At 37.6% G+C, this 19,745-nt stretch overlaps 1 protein-coding gene across 2 annotated transcripts in view; it reads left to right on the forward strand.

The window, feature by feature from the left end:
* The window catches only part of grm7 (glutamate metabotropic receptor 7), a 217,327-nt gene that overhangs the window by 105,521 nt on the left and 92,061 nt on the right, over nt 1-19,745 (forward strand). For both annotated transcript variants that reach the window (XM_079889895.1, XM_079889896.1), the window contains exons 3-4: nt 590-725; nt 1,149-1,303. In XM_079889895.1, the coding sequence (XP_079746021.1) occupies nt 590-725; nt 1,149-1,303 (291 nt within the window). The remainder of the gene's footprint in view (nt 1-589; nt 726-1,148; nt 1,304-19,745) is intronic.

Consider the following 19,745-nt stretch of genomic DNA (forward strand, 5'->3'; position numbering starts at 1 on the left):
ATATATAAATAAAAATATTTTAACACATTTTTCTTAAATATATACATGCATATGTGTGTATTTTTATATATACAAAATAATTATACACACACATATTATGTAAACACAAACTTTTATTTTAGATGCGATTCATCGCGATTAATCGTTGCTCAGCACTAAATTTTATATATTTAATTTTCTGTATACATTGTTCTGGGAAGGTTAGATTATGGTAAGAAAAATAAAACCTACAACCCTGATGAACGTTCTGTGTCGGTTCTCTTTAGATTTACACAAAAACCTCCCTTCAGCACTTTTGGAAAGTTAGTTAATGGATATCAAATCAAAACCTAAAAATAACCATATATGGTTTAAACGTTCTGTATAGGAAACAATCTATATTCTCCTTAGCTTGTCACAATAAAGCCTTCAACATTCTAGGAAGCTTAATTTTGGTTCCAAATAGGAACCAACAGAGAACATTCATGTAATGTTGTTATTTGGCACCAAAAAATAACCGAGTGGAAACCATTTAACGTTAGGGGAATGTTCATCCATTTTTAATGCATCACTGGCTTCACTCATGTGCCTCTTTCTTTTCTTTATCTAGGTGGAATCTGCATCGCTCAGTCCCTGAAGATCCCTCATGACCACAAGCAGGCTGATTTTGACAAGATTATCCGACAGCTGCTGGAGACACGTCATGCCCGGGCGGTCATTATTTTTGCTTACGACGAAGATATTCGGTAAGCTGTTGACAGCGTTGCCAGCCAAGGAAGAGGAAGTGGAAATTGCAAGATAGAGCTACAATAAATTCAATTTTCAAACAATTAATCGCTCCCTTTTGACCTCCAAAAATAACAATGTAAAAGTTGTTGATGACAAGAAGTCAATACTCTGCTGACCTGAAAGCTATTACTTAGATAAAACTCAAGGGTGCACTTCAGGGGTTTATATCTTGTTTGCTGGATAAGCTCAGGCGCTAAGGGTATTGATTAATGACATCAACATGTCATCAATCAGCCAACCGATTCAAAATTGCTATTTTGTATTTCATTCTCGATAACGATTCAATCTGGATGCCATTGCAATTGCTCTCCTGCTCTCTTGAAGAGTCACAGAGGGCCTCAATGTCAGGGTAATGGTTCCATGTGTGGGAATGTTCACAGGGGGATCCTTAACGCCAGTAAAAGAGCGGATCAAGTGGGCCATTTCCTGTGGATTGGGTCGGATAGTTGGGGAGCCAAGAACAGCCCTATTCAAGGCCTCGAGGATGCCGCCGTTGGCGCTGTCACCATCCTGCCAAAAAGAGCCACTGTTTTTGGTAAGATTGCAGCTTGATTGATAGTTTTTTTGGGGGGACGATAATGCTAATGATATCCAGGGAACACCAACATCTCTCATTGTTGTGTGACATAGACCAGTATACTGGCTTCATGTGGATTCTGGTGATGGGGTGCTAACTCTTATTCTTTAGGTGTCAAAATGTCTTGACACTTAGAGACTTTGCGCTGAACATTTAGAGGTGTTTCATCATCTACAGGTAGCTTATGTGTTGATTTGCAATAAGACTTTAAGACTTCAATTAAGATTTGTCCCTCCTGTTTATGTTAAACACTTCCATTCAAAAGTTTGAAGATCTTTTAATGTTTTTTTAAAAGAAGTTTCTTATGTGCACAAAAGGTCCATCTATTAAAAAAAAAATTTATATATATATATATATATATATATATATATATATATATATATATATATATATATATAGTATGCATATATGTATGCATATATGTGTATATATAACACACACACACACACATACACATAAATATATATAAAAGATATTTCACAATATTATTGTTTAATATATATAGAGAGAGAGAGAGAGAGAGAGAGAGAGAAAGGGGGGGGGAGAGAGAGAGAGAGAGAGAGAGAGAGAGAGAGAGAGAGAGAGAGAGAGAGAGAGAGAGAGAGAGAGAGAGAGAGAGAGAGAGAGAGAGAGAGAGAGAGAGAGAGAGTGAGAGTTTTTTTTTTTTTTTTTATGGTGTAATATGTAATTTATTCCTGTGGTCATAGCTGAATTTCCAGCATCATTACTCCAGTCTTCAGTGTCACATGATCCTTCAGAAATCATTCTATGATAATTTGATGCTCAAGACACAATTGTGATTGTGACAGTTTTGCTGCATAATATTTTTGAGGAAACTGTGATGCATTTTTTTTTTCAGGATTCTTTGATGAATAGATGAAATAAAAATAACTTTTATTTGAAATTGAAATCTTTTCAAATTTTTAAATGTATTTACTGTCACCTTTCAAACTAATGTGTCCTTTTTAAATAAAGGTATATATTTCTTAAAGGTGCATTGCGCAAGTCTCTGAGTTTTTGCAGAACTATGCCCCCTCTGGCGACAAGCGAAACTGCAACACTGCAACTGAACGCGCATGACGTCACGCCCAGTCTCAGATTCGGCCCGAATCCCTCTTATTTATTTTACTGTACAGGATTATAGAGGCAATCGCAGTGATCAGAGAAGGTCTCATTCAGCCCATCAGGCAATTGTTTAAGCATGTATGGGTTAGAAAAACGGGTATTTTTACATGAAATGTTGCTTAATGCACCTTTAAATATATAAACAAATAAATAAATACATAAATAAAATCTTATGGATCCCAAACTTGTGAAAGCTAGTATAATCAAGTTCCATGGATTGTGCCATGTAAACTTTGTGTAATTTCTTGAGACTTTCTTGTTTTACCCTTGTCTCAGGCCCATATGTTAAATATGAAAATACATCATAAACTATTAACAAAACAATCATAAATTGTGGTGATATTTCCACGACAATCAACATGTCCCAAACAAAGTTTTTTAAAGTTTGCATAATACTTTACCAAGGTGAGCAGTGAGTGGCAAGCTGCAATTTTAGCAAAATTATATATATATATATATATATATATATATATATAAATAATAGAATATATAAATATATATATATATATATATATATATATATAAATAATAATAGAATATATATATATATATATATATATATATATATATATATATAAATCAAATATTATTTTGTTGTGTATAGTTAGGATTCACAAAAAAGCTAGCTATGAAAATAGCATTTATTTAAAAAATGTTGAAAGTGTCATTTCCAACACAGGATGTTACTAATAAAGTGGAAACTTTGGAAATGTTCAAGAGTTTAGGTGTGGTTACAGTAGCAAATTTTGGGTTACTCTATTTGGTAACACTTTATTTTACAGTGTCCTTGTTTACACATGTTACATGTACTTACAATAGTAATAACAGTAAATTATGCATAATTACATGCAACTAACTCTCAACCAAACCCTAACCCTATAAGTACATGTAGTTAATTAATATTACTCAGTACTTAAATATATACTTACACTATAACAATGACACCTTAAAATAAAGTGTAACCCTTTATTTTAAGGTGTCATTGTTACAGTGTAATTATATATTTAAGTTCTGGGTAATAATAATTAACAACATGCACTTACTATAGGGTTAAGGTAGGATTAGGGTTTGGTTGAGGGTTAGTTGCATGTAATTATGCATAATTTACTGTTATTACTATTGTAAGTACATGTAACATGTGTAAACAAGGACACTGTAAAATAAAGTGTTACCAAATTTTGCTTATAATTCCAGGTGACAAACCTTAACCCGTTGGCAAATCTGCATGGGGAAATCTTTCACATTCATTCGAAATTCCCAATTGCACAGTTTTCTATTGAAATGACTGGATTTCTTCCATGGAAATGTTCCCTTAGGCAAATGTACACATGTATTCACACAGATGGACATTTTTAGATGAATAGAATTCATTCCACAAGCCCAAAAGAGCCAAAAGTTGAAGAAACACCCTATTCTTATTGGATTGCACAAGCAAACTTCTTTGGTGCTTGCTATGCATTCCTGTTCAGAGTAATGTCAGGTTGAATGGATGGAAGGAACATCGCTCTAATAATAGAAAATCATCTCCCCGGTGTCTTCGAAACTGTGTCACGTTTGATAGCGATGACGCTTGGTGCGCGTGGAGACAGAACAGAGCACAACAGAGTCTGGATTGGTTTTGTTCACTGGGGATTGTGAACCCAGCCAGAGGCCTGGACACAGACTGACCCAGCTGGCAAGCTTTTCCATCCAGCCCTGCCATGGGGTTGATCTCAGTGCCAGATTAATATATGAAAGCCCTACGGTGTTATATTTTGTGGCGGACATAAACTAATGATATAAAGAGCACTGTGGATGCAGGAGGCATGTATGGAGAGATGCATCCTCTATGGAGAAAAATGCCTTGAGGTGTTGGACTCTCCATGACAGAAAGCTTCCTGTTGTTTAATGTTGTTGCAGTAAAGGAATAATTCTCCCAAAAATGAAAACTGTCAACTTTTACTCAGCCCAATATTTCAAAATCTGTTTCTTAGCGGCATTGGCATCAAGCCTGGTCTCGCACGTCCACATTTATTTTAACTCAAATGTGTATGAGATTATTAGAGAATAGCTTTCATTTCACACCAAGCTATCGTTTGACTTCAGAACATTTTTTCTACGCTGTAAAATAATATGATCAATAAGTTATAACATATGTTTTTGCATTGCTTTAACTCATCAAAAGCAATTTTCAACTTTGTTTTTGTAAGTTATACAAAGTTCGACTCATTTTTAAGTCGGTTTAATGTAACTTAAGTTGAAATGACTTAAGCATACAAGTTTATTGTACTTAAAAAAAAAAAAAAGTGTATACTGTATGTTAGATGAAAAACTTTTTATTTCATTTATCTGCCAAGACAACATTTCTAATTTTCATTTAAGTTGAAGTTGAAGCAAATATATATATAGATTTTAGCTTTATATTTTCACTTTATGTCTTTATAAAAAATGTCTTTATAGTTTGTTCGTTTTAGTTTAGTTTTAGTTATTTTAGTACTTCATCTTACTAAATGACAATGAGAAATGTTGCTTTGCCAATTAGGTGAAATAAAGTAAGTTTTATATTTAATTTAATTTAATTTAATTTAATTTCAATGGTTTTAGTTTTAGTTAACGATAACCCATTTTTGAATTATTTTTCAAAATAAATAATACTAAAATAACACTACTGTCATTTGTATTTTTGCCCTTTTATAAAAAAAGGAGTATGCAAATTCAACACATCTCTTTTATTGTGCATCTCTTATATATATATATATATATATATATATATATATATATATATAGAGAGAGAGAGAGAGAGAGAGAGAGAGAGAGAGAGAGAGAGAGAGAGAGAGAGAGAGAGAGAGAGAGAGAGAGACTAAACTTGACTAAATGTTGAAAGAATGTTACGGACATGATAAAGGAAAAAATTATGAGATGGAAGAAACATTATTTGTCAATGCTTTTGCGTTTCCTCGCAAAAAGTTTTGCGTTCCGCTGAAAAACTTTGCGTTCGCTCACAAAGAGATCAAAACGTTTTTGCAAGCAAACTAAAAGTTTATTGGGGGAGAGCAAAACCTTTGCGAGGGAACGCGAAAGCATTGACTTATTATTTCTCCTCCCATCTCATACTTTTTTTCACCACCATGACCCTTTAGGGGCTCCGTAGAATGTACATTTTGAGTGACATATTTTAAGTTGTATCGATACCCTAAAGCAGAGGTTATGTGTAAAAAAAATTCTGCAGAAAGAAAAAAAAAACACCTTCCCTTGTGTTTAAAAAAGTGGTTTTCCATCGCGGAACAATGCTATCCTTGATAATTCCATATTTACATCTTCACTCCGCCCGGCAGTTAATCCGTGTGATGCAACTCTGCGAATCAAAACCATGTCACACAGTGCAATGCATTTTCCAGGTATCCACAGTGTTATGATAGCATCTCTCTGCTTGTGCTGTTTGCCATTTGCTGATAAGTGTGTCGAGCGGTGCTTTGCCGGGTCGAGCAATTGCCCCTGCATTTCACAGCACTGATGGAACAATTTGAAAGGCACTCATCAGGGAAAGCATCACACTTACAGCTTCAGCGTGCTCTTCGAAAAAGACCTGTGAAAACAATTGAATGTAGTGTTGCCACAAGCTGTAGTCAAATAGGAAGTTTGTCTCACCACAGGCACCCCTTGCAAGAACAGGTGCTCGCGAGAAAATTCTCAACGCCATGCTTCTCGTTTACCTTCCCTTTTTTGAAGTGAAACGATGTTGCCTTTGTGAACAGACGAGAAGCTGGAAGCTATTCAGATGGTTGTCTTTGATCTGATGAGTGTTGGTATACAGAACCTGATGTTCTGAAAGTGTCATGTTTTTATTTGTGCCACACAGAAGACTAAACATGCCGCCTAGACAAAACAAGCTATGATTTAACTTGGGATGTCAGCAAGCAACTAAAAATATATGTTTTGAGAGATTCTTTTATTTTGGCCATGTTGCAATGACAAAAAAAAAAAAAAAAAAAAAAAATGCCGTTAGTCACGGGAAGCATGTGACATCAAGACCAAGTAGATCCTGCCAACCAGTTGCATCAGCAGTAAACTGAACGAAAGTACAAGCGATAAGCGGTAATCCTCCAATAGCTAACTCCCACTTAACTGCCTTTCAGCAAATCAGTTAGGCTTACTGGGCGAAAGTTACATCACCTATTCAATATTCATGAGCCAAGCTGAAAAGGTTTATACTGTGTACCTACCAATTTTTTACTCATTTTTTTATTTCCCTGAGTTTAACCCTCATGCTCTTAATATTGTCTGGTATTTGGGGGCAAAAAAATAGAATAAAATAAAAATAACACACACACACATACACACACACACACACTGTATGGTAAAATCTATTATAGAATTGACTTACTATACAAATTAAACAAATCAATGTAATAAAAAGATAACTATTAGAATAAAATATAAATGTTAGATGATATTTATATTAGATCAAATATAAATATTAGATGGAAAAACTTAAAATTAGAAATGTTGCCTTGGCATCTAACTGAAATAATATAAGTTAAAGTTGAAGTAATAAATTACAAAAACTAAAATTGTAAAAAAAATAAATAAATGGAAATGCAGAAAATGCAATTAAACATGACAAAAACACACAAGAAAATGACTAAAACTTCAAGTAAAGTTAAAATGAAAACTGAAAATATATAAGTAAAATCTAATTTAGAGTTGTCAAAAAGTACCGACTTCGGTACCAAACGGTACTGAAATCTTTTAAATTGTGACGCTGTGAGCGCTGTTGAGCAGAATCGTAAACACCCTTGTGTAGCCAATCACAGACAAATCTGATGAGCGCGTGAATACAATGGGCAAATTAGATTTTACTCTTATATTTTCAGTTTTCATTTTAACTTGAGTTGAAGTTTTAGTCATTTTGCCTTGTGCTTTTGTCATGTTTGATTGCATTTTCTATATTTCCACTTAACTTTAATTATTATTATTATTATTATTATTATAATTAATTACAAGTAATTTATTACTTTAACTTATTATATTTCAGTTAGATGCCGAAGTACCGGTAACGAAATCGGTAATTGACTCTAATCTAATTTAAATAATTAATAACTACTATATATTAAAAAAATAATAATAATAACACTGATATATATTGATCACCAACATATATTACTGAAGCTTTTCCAAAGTTGACATGCATGTTTTAGAAAGGTGTTTGCAGTCAAAAAGGATTGCATTTTTATGATTCAATGTCATTTTAATAACTGTATTGCTATGCAGTTCCTACAGTGTTTTAAGTCAATTGCTATATGGATGCTAGGGTATTGCTAGACTGTTGCTCATATCATTAACCCTAAGTATGTGTAATTGTAATAATAATTATTGCCTTAGGAAACACTACCGATGTTTTGCACCGGATAAAAGCATGCATCATCAACCTTGAACCTTGTTTATAACCCATCCTCACAAAATTATGAAAAGTCAAACAGTGCTTGAGGCCTTTCAAAGCCCCAACAGAACCTGATGGTTACATTAATATCCCATCTTTACTTGAATTATTGCTATGAAACAATCACAGGCTAAAACACCCCCATAGCTGTGCAGTGCAATAGCCACTCGTTCTCCAGTCAGGTAACTCGTGGTTAAATCTAGCTGGCAGCCCGTCTCTTCCAGAATACTCCAAGCGCTCCGATGTGACGAGCACTTAGGAAATAGCCTAGAGATGCTACAGTATGATGCAAGGTTAATCATAGGAGTGTCAGTCCTGCAGTTCAGCTACTAGAATATATATTGGTTTTAAAGTTTTGCATTAACAGCACACTTTAAACCTACTTAACAGGTTTTGCTTCAGAACCCAAATTTTACCCAGTGAGCCAACACATTAGCAAACTCAGTAACCCATATATAAAGAAGTCAGGTGTCGCATTTTCTTTTCTCATGCAAAGTTTTGCTAATAGTTTTCAAGGATTTATTAAATTGTGGCCATGTTGTGCTAATTCGTTCAATCATTTTATGGCATGTTCGCACTACAGGGCTACCTGAATCTCTGTGGTGCTCACATTAGACAACACGGCTTTTGTCATAATAATATCAAAACAGGTTTAAAAATATTGCAGCATCTGTGGCTGCTCGAGACTGGCCCAGATCACGTCGCTGACCTGATCATACTTAACGGGCATCACCGACCGCAACAAGCACGGATTTGGTCCCGATCCAGGGGTTTTGTCGTAGACCTTGGAAATCGGTGAAATCTGGAAATCTGTGACAGAAAAATCCTGCCAAAAGTCATGTAGTGTAAGTATGCTTTTAGTAATATCGTGGCCACCTTGCACTAATTCAATCCATTGTTTTAGTTAAATCAAGGATATGTTACTAATTCTTTGTTCTATTGTTTTAGTCATATCGAGGATATGAAGTATGACGGAAAAGTTTTTCCATTGCGTCTTTCACGTACAGACGACAACATTGTCAAAGCGATCCACGTTCACACAGATTCGTATAAATGACTAAAAACGCTGTATAATTCATGCCAAGCCAGTAGGCGGCGATGTCACTTTGTAAAGAAACACTACGCGCTTATAGACTAAACACGTAATAGACATGCTCATGACGTCACCGTTTTCACAAATTCACGTTTTTGTAGTTTACGTGGAGACGATAGCGGTATTGTTTTCAAAAACTTGCACTTTGAATCAAAAGTTGGGGTTTTACGGCCCCCGAAACACTGTTGTCGTGTAAATGCGCCAAAACGCATAAAAAATGTACGTTTTTAGTTGAAAACGGTGTTGTGTAAATGACCCCTAAGTTAATCGTGGCCACTTTGTACTGATTCATTCCATCGTTTCGGTTAAATTGAGCCCATGTTGTACTAAATAATTCCCTTCTATTAATTTGGTTAAAACGATTTACCTACAACAATGAAACAAATTAATTAGTTGTGGGAACAAATTCTGACAAATTCTTGTTAGGTTTTGTCATGTTATGCCATCTTAAAAACAGGATTATAAAGTTAGCATTTGCATTATTACTTGCACTATTATTATCATAACATACCTGCAACTCAATGTTGAATCGTGACTTGCCACTAAAGAGCTACTCTTAATCGTGACTTAAACACAAAAACAAAAAGGCTGAACTTTTCATACATAAAAATTTCTCCACCTGCTGTTACTCGGACGTTAGCATATGAGCTAGCAGGAATCTGACATTCTTGGCCCAGCCTGTAATTGGATCAAACTGTGCACAAAGCGGTTCATCTCGGCCTCATCATGTGGCATTTCAGTCTCTTGGTTTAGTTTTAATTTGGCCATTAGACTCACAGCTGGTGTCCAGGCCTCTGCTGTGACCTCCGACTGGGTTTGTTTGTTTGGGTGCTTATTGTGTTATGTAGTAGATGGCTCTCTAACAGCAGGGAGCCTGGAATTGTCACTCCAGGATTTCTGATTATGACCCTAAACTCACAGTGACAACCCTTTCACCATCACCACCATCACAAAATACCATTACAAGAGCTAGATTGAAAGGATTGGGATCATTGCCATTTATGATTGCTTTGATCAGAACACTTACCTAGCAGTAATACTCATATAAACCTTTTTTTTTTAATGGTATGGATTTTTTGCTTCTTTAACAACCTCATGAAATTGCTTGAAAGTGCATTTTTCATTCATGTGTTCATTTAAACAGGATGTTTGGGTGAGACATATATTATGGCCCCTTCCCTTTTTTTCTAAAAAGCCAAAAGCCAAAAGCCTTTAGTTTACATCACAACTATGAGCCATGGTTTGCTACTTACTATTGCTAGTCAGCAGGAGTTGGTATTAGGGGAAGGACATTCTCATTCTATAGAGATGCAATTTGATTGGACAAAAATTTGGACATGCCCATGAGTGCACTATGAGTCATCAGTAAGGCTGTAAATTTGAAATGCATATACACTGTAAACTATGTAAATAAAACAAACATTATTGCAGTGTTTTACAAGGAAACACTATTTCAGTCTTCATACTTCAATTGTTTTAATTTAAAGTGTTACTTGACATTTCTTATTTATGAAATTTACTTGCAATTTCCAAGTGAAAATTGCTTCAAAGTAAACCTTTTTTTTCAGTGTATCTGCTAATCATTACTATTGGCAACTTTTAGAAATACAGTCGCATTAAAGATAAAGGTCAACAATGTTTATGCCACAATGAGAGATATGGGAATGTGCTATTTTATGACCCAGTTATATTATATAAATCTACTGCAGGGCTATTTAGTGTTAAATCTCAGGGTGATATATTTTCAGCCGAATCGGAATAATTAAGAGAGTTGAGGTTTCAATAATTCATGTAGAAAACCAGTTTTGTTTTAAATTTAATGAGCAGTGATAAACAAGTAATAGCTAGTAAATGTACAAACAAAATGCCATGACTGTCCAAAATGATTGCACTTTTGACATCAATTCAACACAGGCTTCATATTTAATGTTTATGTATTTATGCATAATTTAAGAAATGCAATGCATGCAAATATGAGTATATGTAGATCATTGTAGTCTTTTTTACAGCATGTTTAAAAAAGTAAAATATAAACTACTACACTACACTACACTATATATTATATATATAACACATGCTGTAAAAAAGGCTACCATGATCTCAAATTTAAACACCCCCTGTGGTGAAAATTATGTTTTTAATGTTGTTTATATGTCTATGTGGTGTTTTTAATATGTTTTAAGACAAACCATGTGCAAATTCATCAGTCAACACCATTGCTGAGTATTTTCTCTTTAAAACTGCAGTGAACCAAAGACAGTCTCAAAAACGCGGCTTGAAACCAACCAGGTTTCCTACCGTCACAAACATGCAACCAATACCAACGTGCGGAGATGGGCTTCTCCACTGGGAGCACAAGAACACCTTTAAGAAGGGACAGGAAAAATCGGGTACATTTAGAAATATAAGCGGGTGAATTATGTATATGATGTATATTACGATGTTATGATGAACTATATGCCTTTCTCCACTGACGTTCTAAGTTGTACAAAACATTTCTAAGGATGCTGATTTTTAAAAGGCAGCTGTCTGACTCAGATGGCGAATGGGAACGTCTCAGGTTACGCATGTAACCATGGTTGCCTGAGAAGAGAACAAGACGCTGGGTCATTTTGACACAGAGTCAAAATGACACAGCGACATTTTGGGGAACATTTTGGCGACATTTTGGGAAATGCCTTCAGCATGACAGCTCCTGAAGCACATATGCAACTTAGTCCAATTCTGATTGGCGCAACGTCATCCCGGTTATGTGTGCGGGCGAAATGTGGAAGCTATAAAGGGAGCTGGAATCACAGCTGTTGTCAGCCTCTGATCGACTGAAACAAGCCGATCCCAGGCATGCAGGAAGTATAGCAAAGGGACTAGGCGTTTCCTTTCCTTTTCAGGAAAACATGGTTACATGTGTAACCTGAGACGTTCCCTTTAAAGGGAACTCGCACTGCATCGATGACAATATTTTGGGGGAAAAAATATCCTAGTGTGAAGCAATTAAGGCACAGCTCAGGACATGAGCTTACAAAGGTATGTGGGGAGGACCACCCCACCGCATCACATATATCTTGAAGGGATTCCCCTGACAAAAAAAGCCTTAGAAGATGCCATACTTTGTGTACTTTAGGTATATAACCCGGTCTCGAGTAAAGAATAGCTTTCACTCCGCCTGGAGCGAATTCCAAACAGGAAGGATCAATCGACGAAGCATGTAAGTCTCCTACTCTCTTGGGAGACGTCATCGCCAGCAGAAATGCCATCTTTAAGGCTAGACACTTGTCCGATGCAGCATCCAAAGGCTCTAAGGGTGCCAAGGATAACCCTTCTAATACCACGACTAGATCCCATGCAGGTATTCTAACCTGGGTCGAAGGCTTCATCCTCAGAATACCACGGAGGAAACGAGTAATAAGGTGATACTTTTCTAGCAAGCTGCCACCTGAGCCACTACTGCAGCGGTCTCATGTGCAGCAGGCCAAAAGGTATCGCATTGGATGCAGCTGCCTTGAGCCCTAACAGTCTCTGGAACTGTTTCACAGTGATGCGTTGGCCTAGCTTTATTCTGGACACCATGGCCAGGAGAGACTCAATATGTGCAGGAGACAGCTGTGCCTGCATCGTGACCGAGACCCATACGACTCCCAAATATGTTGTCCGCTGGACAGGAGTGAGCATGCCCTTTTTTGCATTGAGCCTCAGCCCCAAGCGCTTCATGTTTTCAAGCACGATCATGCCGTGCTGCCATCTCTTGCGAATGAGCCAATATCAGCCAGTCGTCTATATAATTGAGAATTTGTATGCCCTGGAGCCTGAGTGGTGCTAGGGCTGCTTCCATACATTTCGGGAAAGTGCACGGGAAGAGTGCTAGGCCAAATGGAAGAACCTGTATTGGTAGGCTTCGCCCCCGAAAGCGAACTTCAGAAACTTCACCTCAGAAACTTCCTGTGTTCCGACAGGATGGAGATATGGAAATATGCGTTCTTTAGATCATGATAAACAAGTCCTCAGACCTGATTTGGCTCATGATAAGAGGAATCGTCAGCATCTTGAACTTGAATCTCCTCAGAGACTGGTTCAGCTGACTAAGATCTATAATGGGGCGTAACCCTTCATCCTTTTTTGGAACTATAAAATACTATCCGTAGAACCAGGTATTTCTCTCTGGGGGAGGAATGAGATCTATGGCCTCCTTCGTCAGAAGAGACTGAACTTCTTGCTCCATAACCTGCACCTGTTCGGGGCCCACCAATGTTTCCAAGATACCCTTGAAATTCGATGAGTGAGAACCAAACTGGAGTTTGTAGCCTTTGTGGACAGTGCGCACCACCCACTGAGATATATTTTCGGCAGTGCTTCCCATGAAATTTATGAGAGGAACCAACCTCTCGAAGCTGGCACTCAATGGCACTCAGCACTCAAAGAGCAGATTCAGTGTCCTGAAACTAATTCACAGTAGGGTTTAACTGAATCAATGTTTAACTGAATCTCTATGGAGAGCGAACCCTCCACGGCCGCTATATCGATGGACGGATTTTGAGGTTTGGGTTCGTCCTGAGGGCTCTTCCGAGGAGCGGGTGTAGTTTGCTCCACCCCCGGGAGGGGGTGCCCTCAGAGGCCTGACCTGACCGTTAGGACCTCTTTCCCGAAGCCTGCTTCGAGAGAATAATGGTCCTCAGATCCATTTTCTCCTTGGCGGGCTTTGGTTAAGAGTGTTGCCTCGAGCCCCATGATATGGGGAACTCGATTAGCAACACTCTCCTATTGTGTCTGTCGGTATGAGGAGCCCGACTTAGATGGCTGGTGCTGCCCCTTGGCAGCAGCCCCATGGAACTTATGGCAACAGGGGAAACATTTCTGAAAGGCTGCAGCCTGTTTCTTTGCCTCCTGGAATCTCTCAATGACCGAGGCCATAGCGTCGCAGATGAGACCAGTGGGCGACAGTGGGGCATCAAAGAGGAAGGCTCTGTCCTTCTCCTTAGTGCCCGATAGGTTGAGCCATAAGTGTCTCTCCATCTCCTTGGTGGCGCGGAGATCAGCGAAGATGTTGTGCGACGCGGCTTGGTGGGAAATGTGGGGGCTTTGATCTATGACACAGTGCCATGTGAGAGATAGACTGCCAAAGTCTCCTCAATCCTGGGCATCCCCCCATTGTCATTCTCTCTGAGCCCCATGATAGAAGAATAACGATGTACTGTGGAACTCGAAACCCTAGATGAATATGGCTTTTTCCAGGATCTCGACACCTCAGTGCTCCTCTGAGCTAGACAAGCCCAACCTCAAACCCTCTTTTGGGGTGGAAGAAGCTGCGGAGTGGGCCTCCGGATCCCGAGTGTGAGCGCTGGAGCTAGCAGTTGAGGGCTGAGAAAGGGCCAAAACCATCTCTAACCCCTCCGCTAGCTCCATCTGCAATACCTACGAGTGAAGCTGCCGGGTTGCCTCAGAAGCTGCCGTTGCCTCAGAAACTGCAGGACCCGCACCGCGTGGAGTGCAGAGCTGGTCGCTTTGGTCAAACAGCGCCAGCTGGGAGCTGTTTGTGTGTGTGTGTGTGTGTGTGTGTGTGTGTGTGTGTGTGTGGTCTACGGGGCAGACAACACCAACTAAGACTACACTAAGAGCACTTGCTAACAGACTAAGAGCTCTTGCTGAAGATCAGAAAGCTGACAACAGCTCCCGGCTCCCTTTATATCTATATTCTGCCGGGCCGCGTCGCAGGATGAAGTTGCACCAATCAGAATTGTACAAAGTTGCACATGTGCTTCAGGAGCTGTCACGCTGAAGGCGCTCCCCAAAGTGTTGTTATTGGACATGTTCCCTCGAAAGGGAACATGGTTTGAGTAGCATTAGCAACACATTATTAGCTGTTTGATAACATAGTCAAGTCAAAGGCTAATCATATTAATAACCGTTTTGTCCAACGTTGTAGAGAGTGATACATAAAACGCATTACCATTCTCATACATCGACTTGGATACGACCCTGTATAATTCATTCTTCCACTTCTTCTGAATCAGTTTCTGGTTTAAACATAAGGCTGAATTAAACCTGTATTTCCACTTGCCTTTGTGTAGCGTTTACTTCTGATTGGATCAGGTAGTCCAAGCTGGTGTGAGTGAGTGGAGGGGGGCTAATTTGCATATTCATGAATCCACATATACTAAACGAAGCAAGGGTGTAGTTACATTCAAGAAATTAAAGCATTAAGAAATTATTTTATCAGGACAAAAAATGTGTCAAGGGATAAAATTATTGACTGCAGGGGGACTTTAAATGAAATCTCCAAGTTTAGGAAGAATTCATTACAAAAGTTTAACACTTAGAACAAACCCTAATCAGAATGTCTAAGAAATATCAATATACTAGTGCTTTGCAAGCACTGTAATACAAAATAGTAATACAATGTAGATTGCAGCATTGGAGTGTTTGGTTTAAGGACCTGTTTCTAAACATAATAAAATAATGGAAGCATTTCAGAATTTCATCTACAGTGGTTGAATCCACACTGAGCAGAACATTTTAGACTTGGAACCAAGACATTGGAAGAGTCAAAGGTCTTACAGTTTTGCATAGGTACTTTAAAAATGTGTTTCAAAGACTGTGCAAATGATTTGGTACTGCTAATGCTGGCATTTTTCCCCTAAAAACAAAACAAAACAAAAACAAGCTTATTTCCTTATTTTTCTGTTCATCTTACAAAAAACAACATTGAAATTATGCAAGCATGATGCTCATCTAAATTATTATCCATTTTCCCACCACCTCCCCCATATGACTTGTTTTAGCAGAATCGATCTGAAGTTGTCAGCCCCCATCTGTCTAGAGCTCACTTCAAAGACGTAGACAAATTGTGAGTGCATTAGCTGGTTGCGCTCCGCAGCAACGTTATATCAGCCGCACAGAGACACTCGAAGCAGAGTGACAGCTTGGAGTGTGATCCTTGTTGATTTGGAGATCACTTTGGTTTGCCTTTTCTCCTTACAGGCTCTGAGCAACGTTTAACCTCAGACCGTCCATAAAATCACTGCGAGGAGTCCGAAGATCTAGCGTGGCACTCGAGGCTCAGGCGCTTTATTTGAAGTGTCGTCAAAGCTAGTGATTGTCACCTGAGGTTTCTTGCATGGCTTGATGCCGCAAGCAGTTCGGATTTCTGGCGTAGCTGAGAAGCGTCCCAAACTGGAACGGTTCCTGTTGAGGCTTTGGGATGTCTAAAAACTTGAACGTAATGCTTTATAAATTGGTTCAGGATGTGTGAGGTGGTAGTGGGAAACATTTTCTCATTTGCTTTCATGGTTCCTATGACAATGGATTGGACGTGGGTTGCGGAGTCAGAAGGAAATGGCGTAGGCCTGCCTGAATTAATCTTCCATGCCTCTGCCTGTTGAAAAGCTGGAAAGACACATGTGACTGCCTACATGCGCTTTAAAGGAATGCATGCTGGTCTTCAATCTTTTTGGTTTAAATTTTTGCCCTAGGGAAGAGTATATATATGGTTTTCCTACATAGCTGTGCTAGTTTATGTGTCAAAACTGATCCACGATCTCTTTCTTCAAATAAAATATCAATATTTCCTGAAATACTTGACATTATTATTACCTTGTTGTGGTTTATTGCACAATAATGACCTATTCCTTGTACATTACACCTAAATATGTAAATGTAACATATATTTACCACCTTAACCAATATTTGCGGTATATATATATATATATATATATATATATATATATATATATATATATATATATATATATATATATATATATATATATAATGGTTTAAATGGGTTTTTGATGGATCTTTCCATTTAAATAAATTAGGAAGATAAATTATGAATGTGACGCCATATGCAATGGATCGTTTCAAACTGTCTCCCCATAATATTTTCATGTCTAGTGGTTTATTTAATGGCTTTCATGTCTAATGGAATCCCCCTATGGCTTTTGAGTAATGTAAAGTTTGATAATATTGATAAAAAACAGTAACATTACTGGATAGCAAGGACAGTTCATGAATCCCGCCATGGAGGAGGTTCACGGGCTGCCTGCTAATTGCTCGGCAACAGAGCAGCTGTTGAACGCGTTAAACAAAAGGTGAAGCTCTGAGCTTTGTCCTCCAGACATGGAGAAAATGACACAGACAGGCCTTGGGGAGTTTCTTGTGTACAAGGCTTTTGTACAAATAAGCTCAATTAGTAGAATTTATGAGCGAGCACGCAAACCTGCTGAGGATCAGTTTCTGAGTCAAGTACGCCTGTGAAGTGATGTGTTGAGCACATTTGTTCGAGGTCATCTGACAAATAAACTGAAAACATGTATCAATCAGCCTGAAGAATAATTTAGCTTAAATAATTAGTTCACCCACTAATGACAACTATCCCATAATGTACTCACCCTCAAGCCATCCTAGGTGTATACTGTATGACTTTCATCTTTCAGCCAAACACAATCGGAGTTATATTAAAAAGTAACGGGCGTACACACGTCTAGCTCAGGCGGAAAAGTGACCTTTGACTCGACGTATGATGTTCACCCTAGTGGTAGTGCTTAATTGTAGTGATCATTTGGGAAATGTGGGTTTGAATCTGGCTTGCAACGGTTCACGGTTAAATTCCCTATCTCTCTTCGCTCATTCTGTCCTACATGAGCTGTTCAAATTTCTTTATGAATCATTTGTAGATCTTTTTTATTGCTTTTTCAATTGTAGTTCAATTGAATAATTGCATTCAATTCAAATCTGGCTCACAAATAGTTTGTAAAGCCATTCTTATGTCAATTGTTTGCACAAGAAATGCAAAAATGCACGTTCTTGTGATCATGTGGGAAATGTCAAATCGAATCTGGCTTGCAAATGCTTATTTTTACTCTTTCTCCCTATTGGGGTACTCAAACTCGGACTTGAGTACAACTTTTCACGGACTTGTCACAGACTCGGATGCATTTTTATTCAGACTTTCCTATCTTTGCTAATTGTCACTAGCCAGTTCTGCATTGTCACGAAAGTAAATCATTAACGTTTTTTTTTTTTTTTTGTACTTACCTGTTTATACAATCAATTCGATACTTGCAAGCTGTCTAATATGAGTTTCTGTGCGCACACACACACTCATCAGTCAGTCCGTGAATACCAAATTAAATTCTCTTTCGCATCTTATTGTGCTTCTCAGTGGCCGTCTCAGTGAGTATTCACGTAAACAGTCAGTTATGTCTTAAGTGAACGTAAACAGTTGGGTAAAATCAGATGTGTCAGTATATTGGATAGGTCCATCAAATCTTAAAGTGACAGCAGCCTAATAAACCTGCTCTTGTCTGTGTCCTTAATCATAATAAAAAAAGAAAAAAAAAAGAGAGAATAATTCACTTCTCTTGACTAAATAATAATGCTCATTTATATTTAATGCATAGAGTGAAGATTATGTGGTTTAAGTTTTTTTACATTTACTTTCTTAAATGTCTGTAGTAGGGTATTTCTGTAGAAGCCTATACTAGTAAACTATAGACCTACACGAAAAACGAATTATTTCATTTGTATTTTTTATTAATATGTTTATTTGTCATTTTGCTTAAAATGTTTACATACATTAGTATGACTAGTATTCTTTTATTTAGTATTTTTTTCTGTTGTAATGAATTTACTTTAAAAAAAAAAAACTAAAAAAACATGGTGGCAGCTTCTAGTTTCAAAGGAAAATAATGTTTCTATAATCTTTGAAGCAGTAGAAAAATTCCTTGTGTTTTATATACTAATTATTACTATAGCTTTTAAGTTTTTACTATGGTAAATATGGAAATATACTGTACTTTTTTTGCAGGTGTGTCACGTGTATATAGGCAGGCAGGGCAAAGCACTACCAAAATATTCATCAATTTGAAAACATAGGTCCATACAATAAACTTCCAATCTAATTTGTTAATTATAAATCCATTAAAAAATGAAACAGTTTCGAGTTGGCCCTGAGTTATGGAAATGACATGTAGCTTTAAACACAGTGGATACCATTGCAAAGACTGTAGGTCTGTCCCCTCCCCTGTCCCCTTACCACTGCATTTTCAGCTCTTCAGGTCCCAATAGGCTGTTTCCATTCACCAAGCTACCCCGATTACCACCCCCGTCTTGAATTCATACATTTATATCGCTGCATAAGTCAAGTCCCACCCTATAACTTTTTGCATTCAAAAAGCTGTTTCACTCAGACATGTCACAATATAGAAATCAATTCGGCCATAACTTCCATTACATGACTTTAAGTTTGCTGAGCAGACTACTAATTATGAGAAGACAAGAAATCAAAATGGCAAGATACAATAAAGGTTTGCTTTTGTTACATTTAAAGTTGACATTGTTTTTTTTATAAGGTGTTGAGGTTTAAAAAAAAGATATTGACCTAATGAAATATAGTATTATTTAGTTGGACTCTGACTCATCTCAGACTCTGCCCCTTTTGGACTCGGACTTGACCTGGACTCGATTGGTTTAAGACTTGTACTCGACTGGGGCTCGACTAAGGTGGACTCGAACCCAACACTACAGTCTACTTTCTGCCAAAAAAAGTCTCAATAAGTGATTTATGTGCACTTTGAGTACCTTGATTCTACCTGTAGATTTGAAAATCATGCTTTCCCCCCGTTATGGTTGAATCACGGAAGCTACACCAGTTACTTTTGCCAAGAGATTTCTATTTATTATTTTATACATGTATCAGACAGAGAGAAACAGGCATAGCAGAATAAGGCTATAGGTCAGGAGGTCTTCATTCACGATTTCTCTGTTCCCCA

The sequence above is a fragment of the Squalius cephalus genome (assembly GCF_949319135.1).
Source record: "Squalius cephalus genome assembly, chromosome: 13".
Classification (NCBI taxonomy): Eukaryota; Metazoa; Chordata; class Actinopteri; order Cypriniformes; family Leuciscidae; genus Squalius; species Squalius cephalus.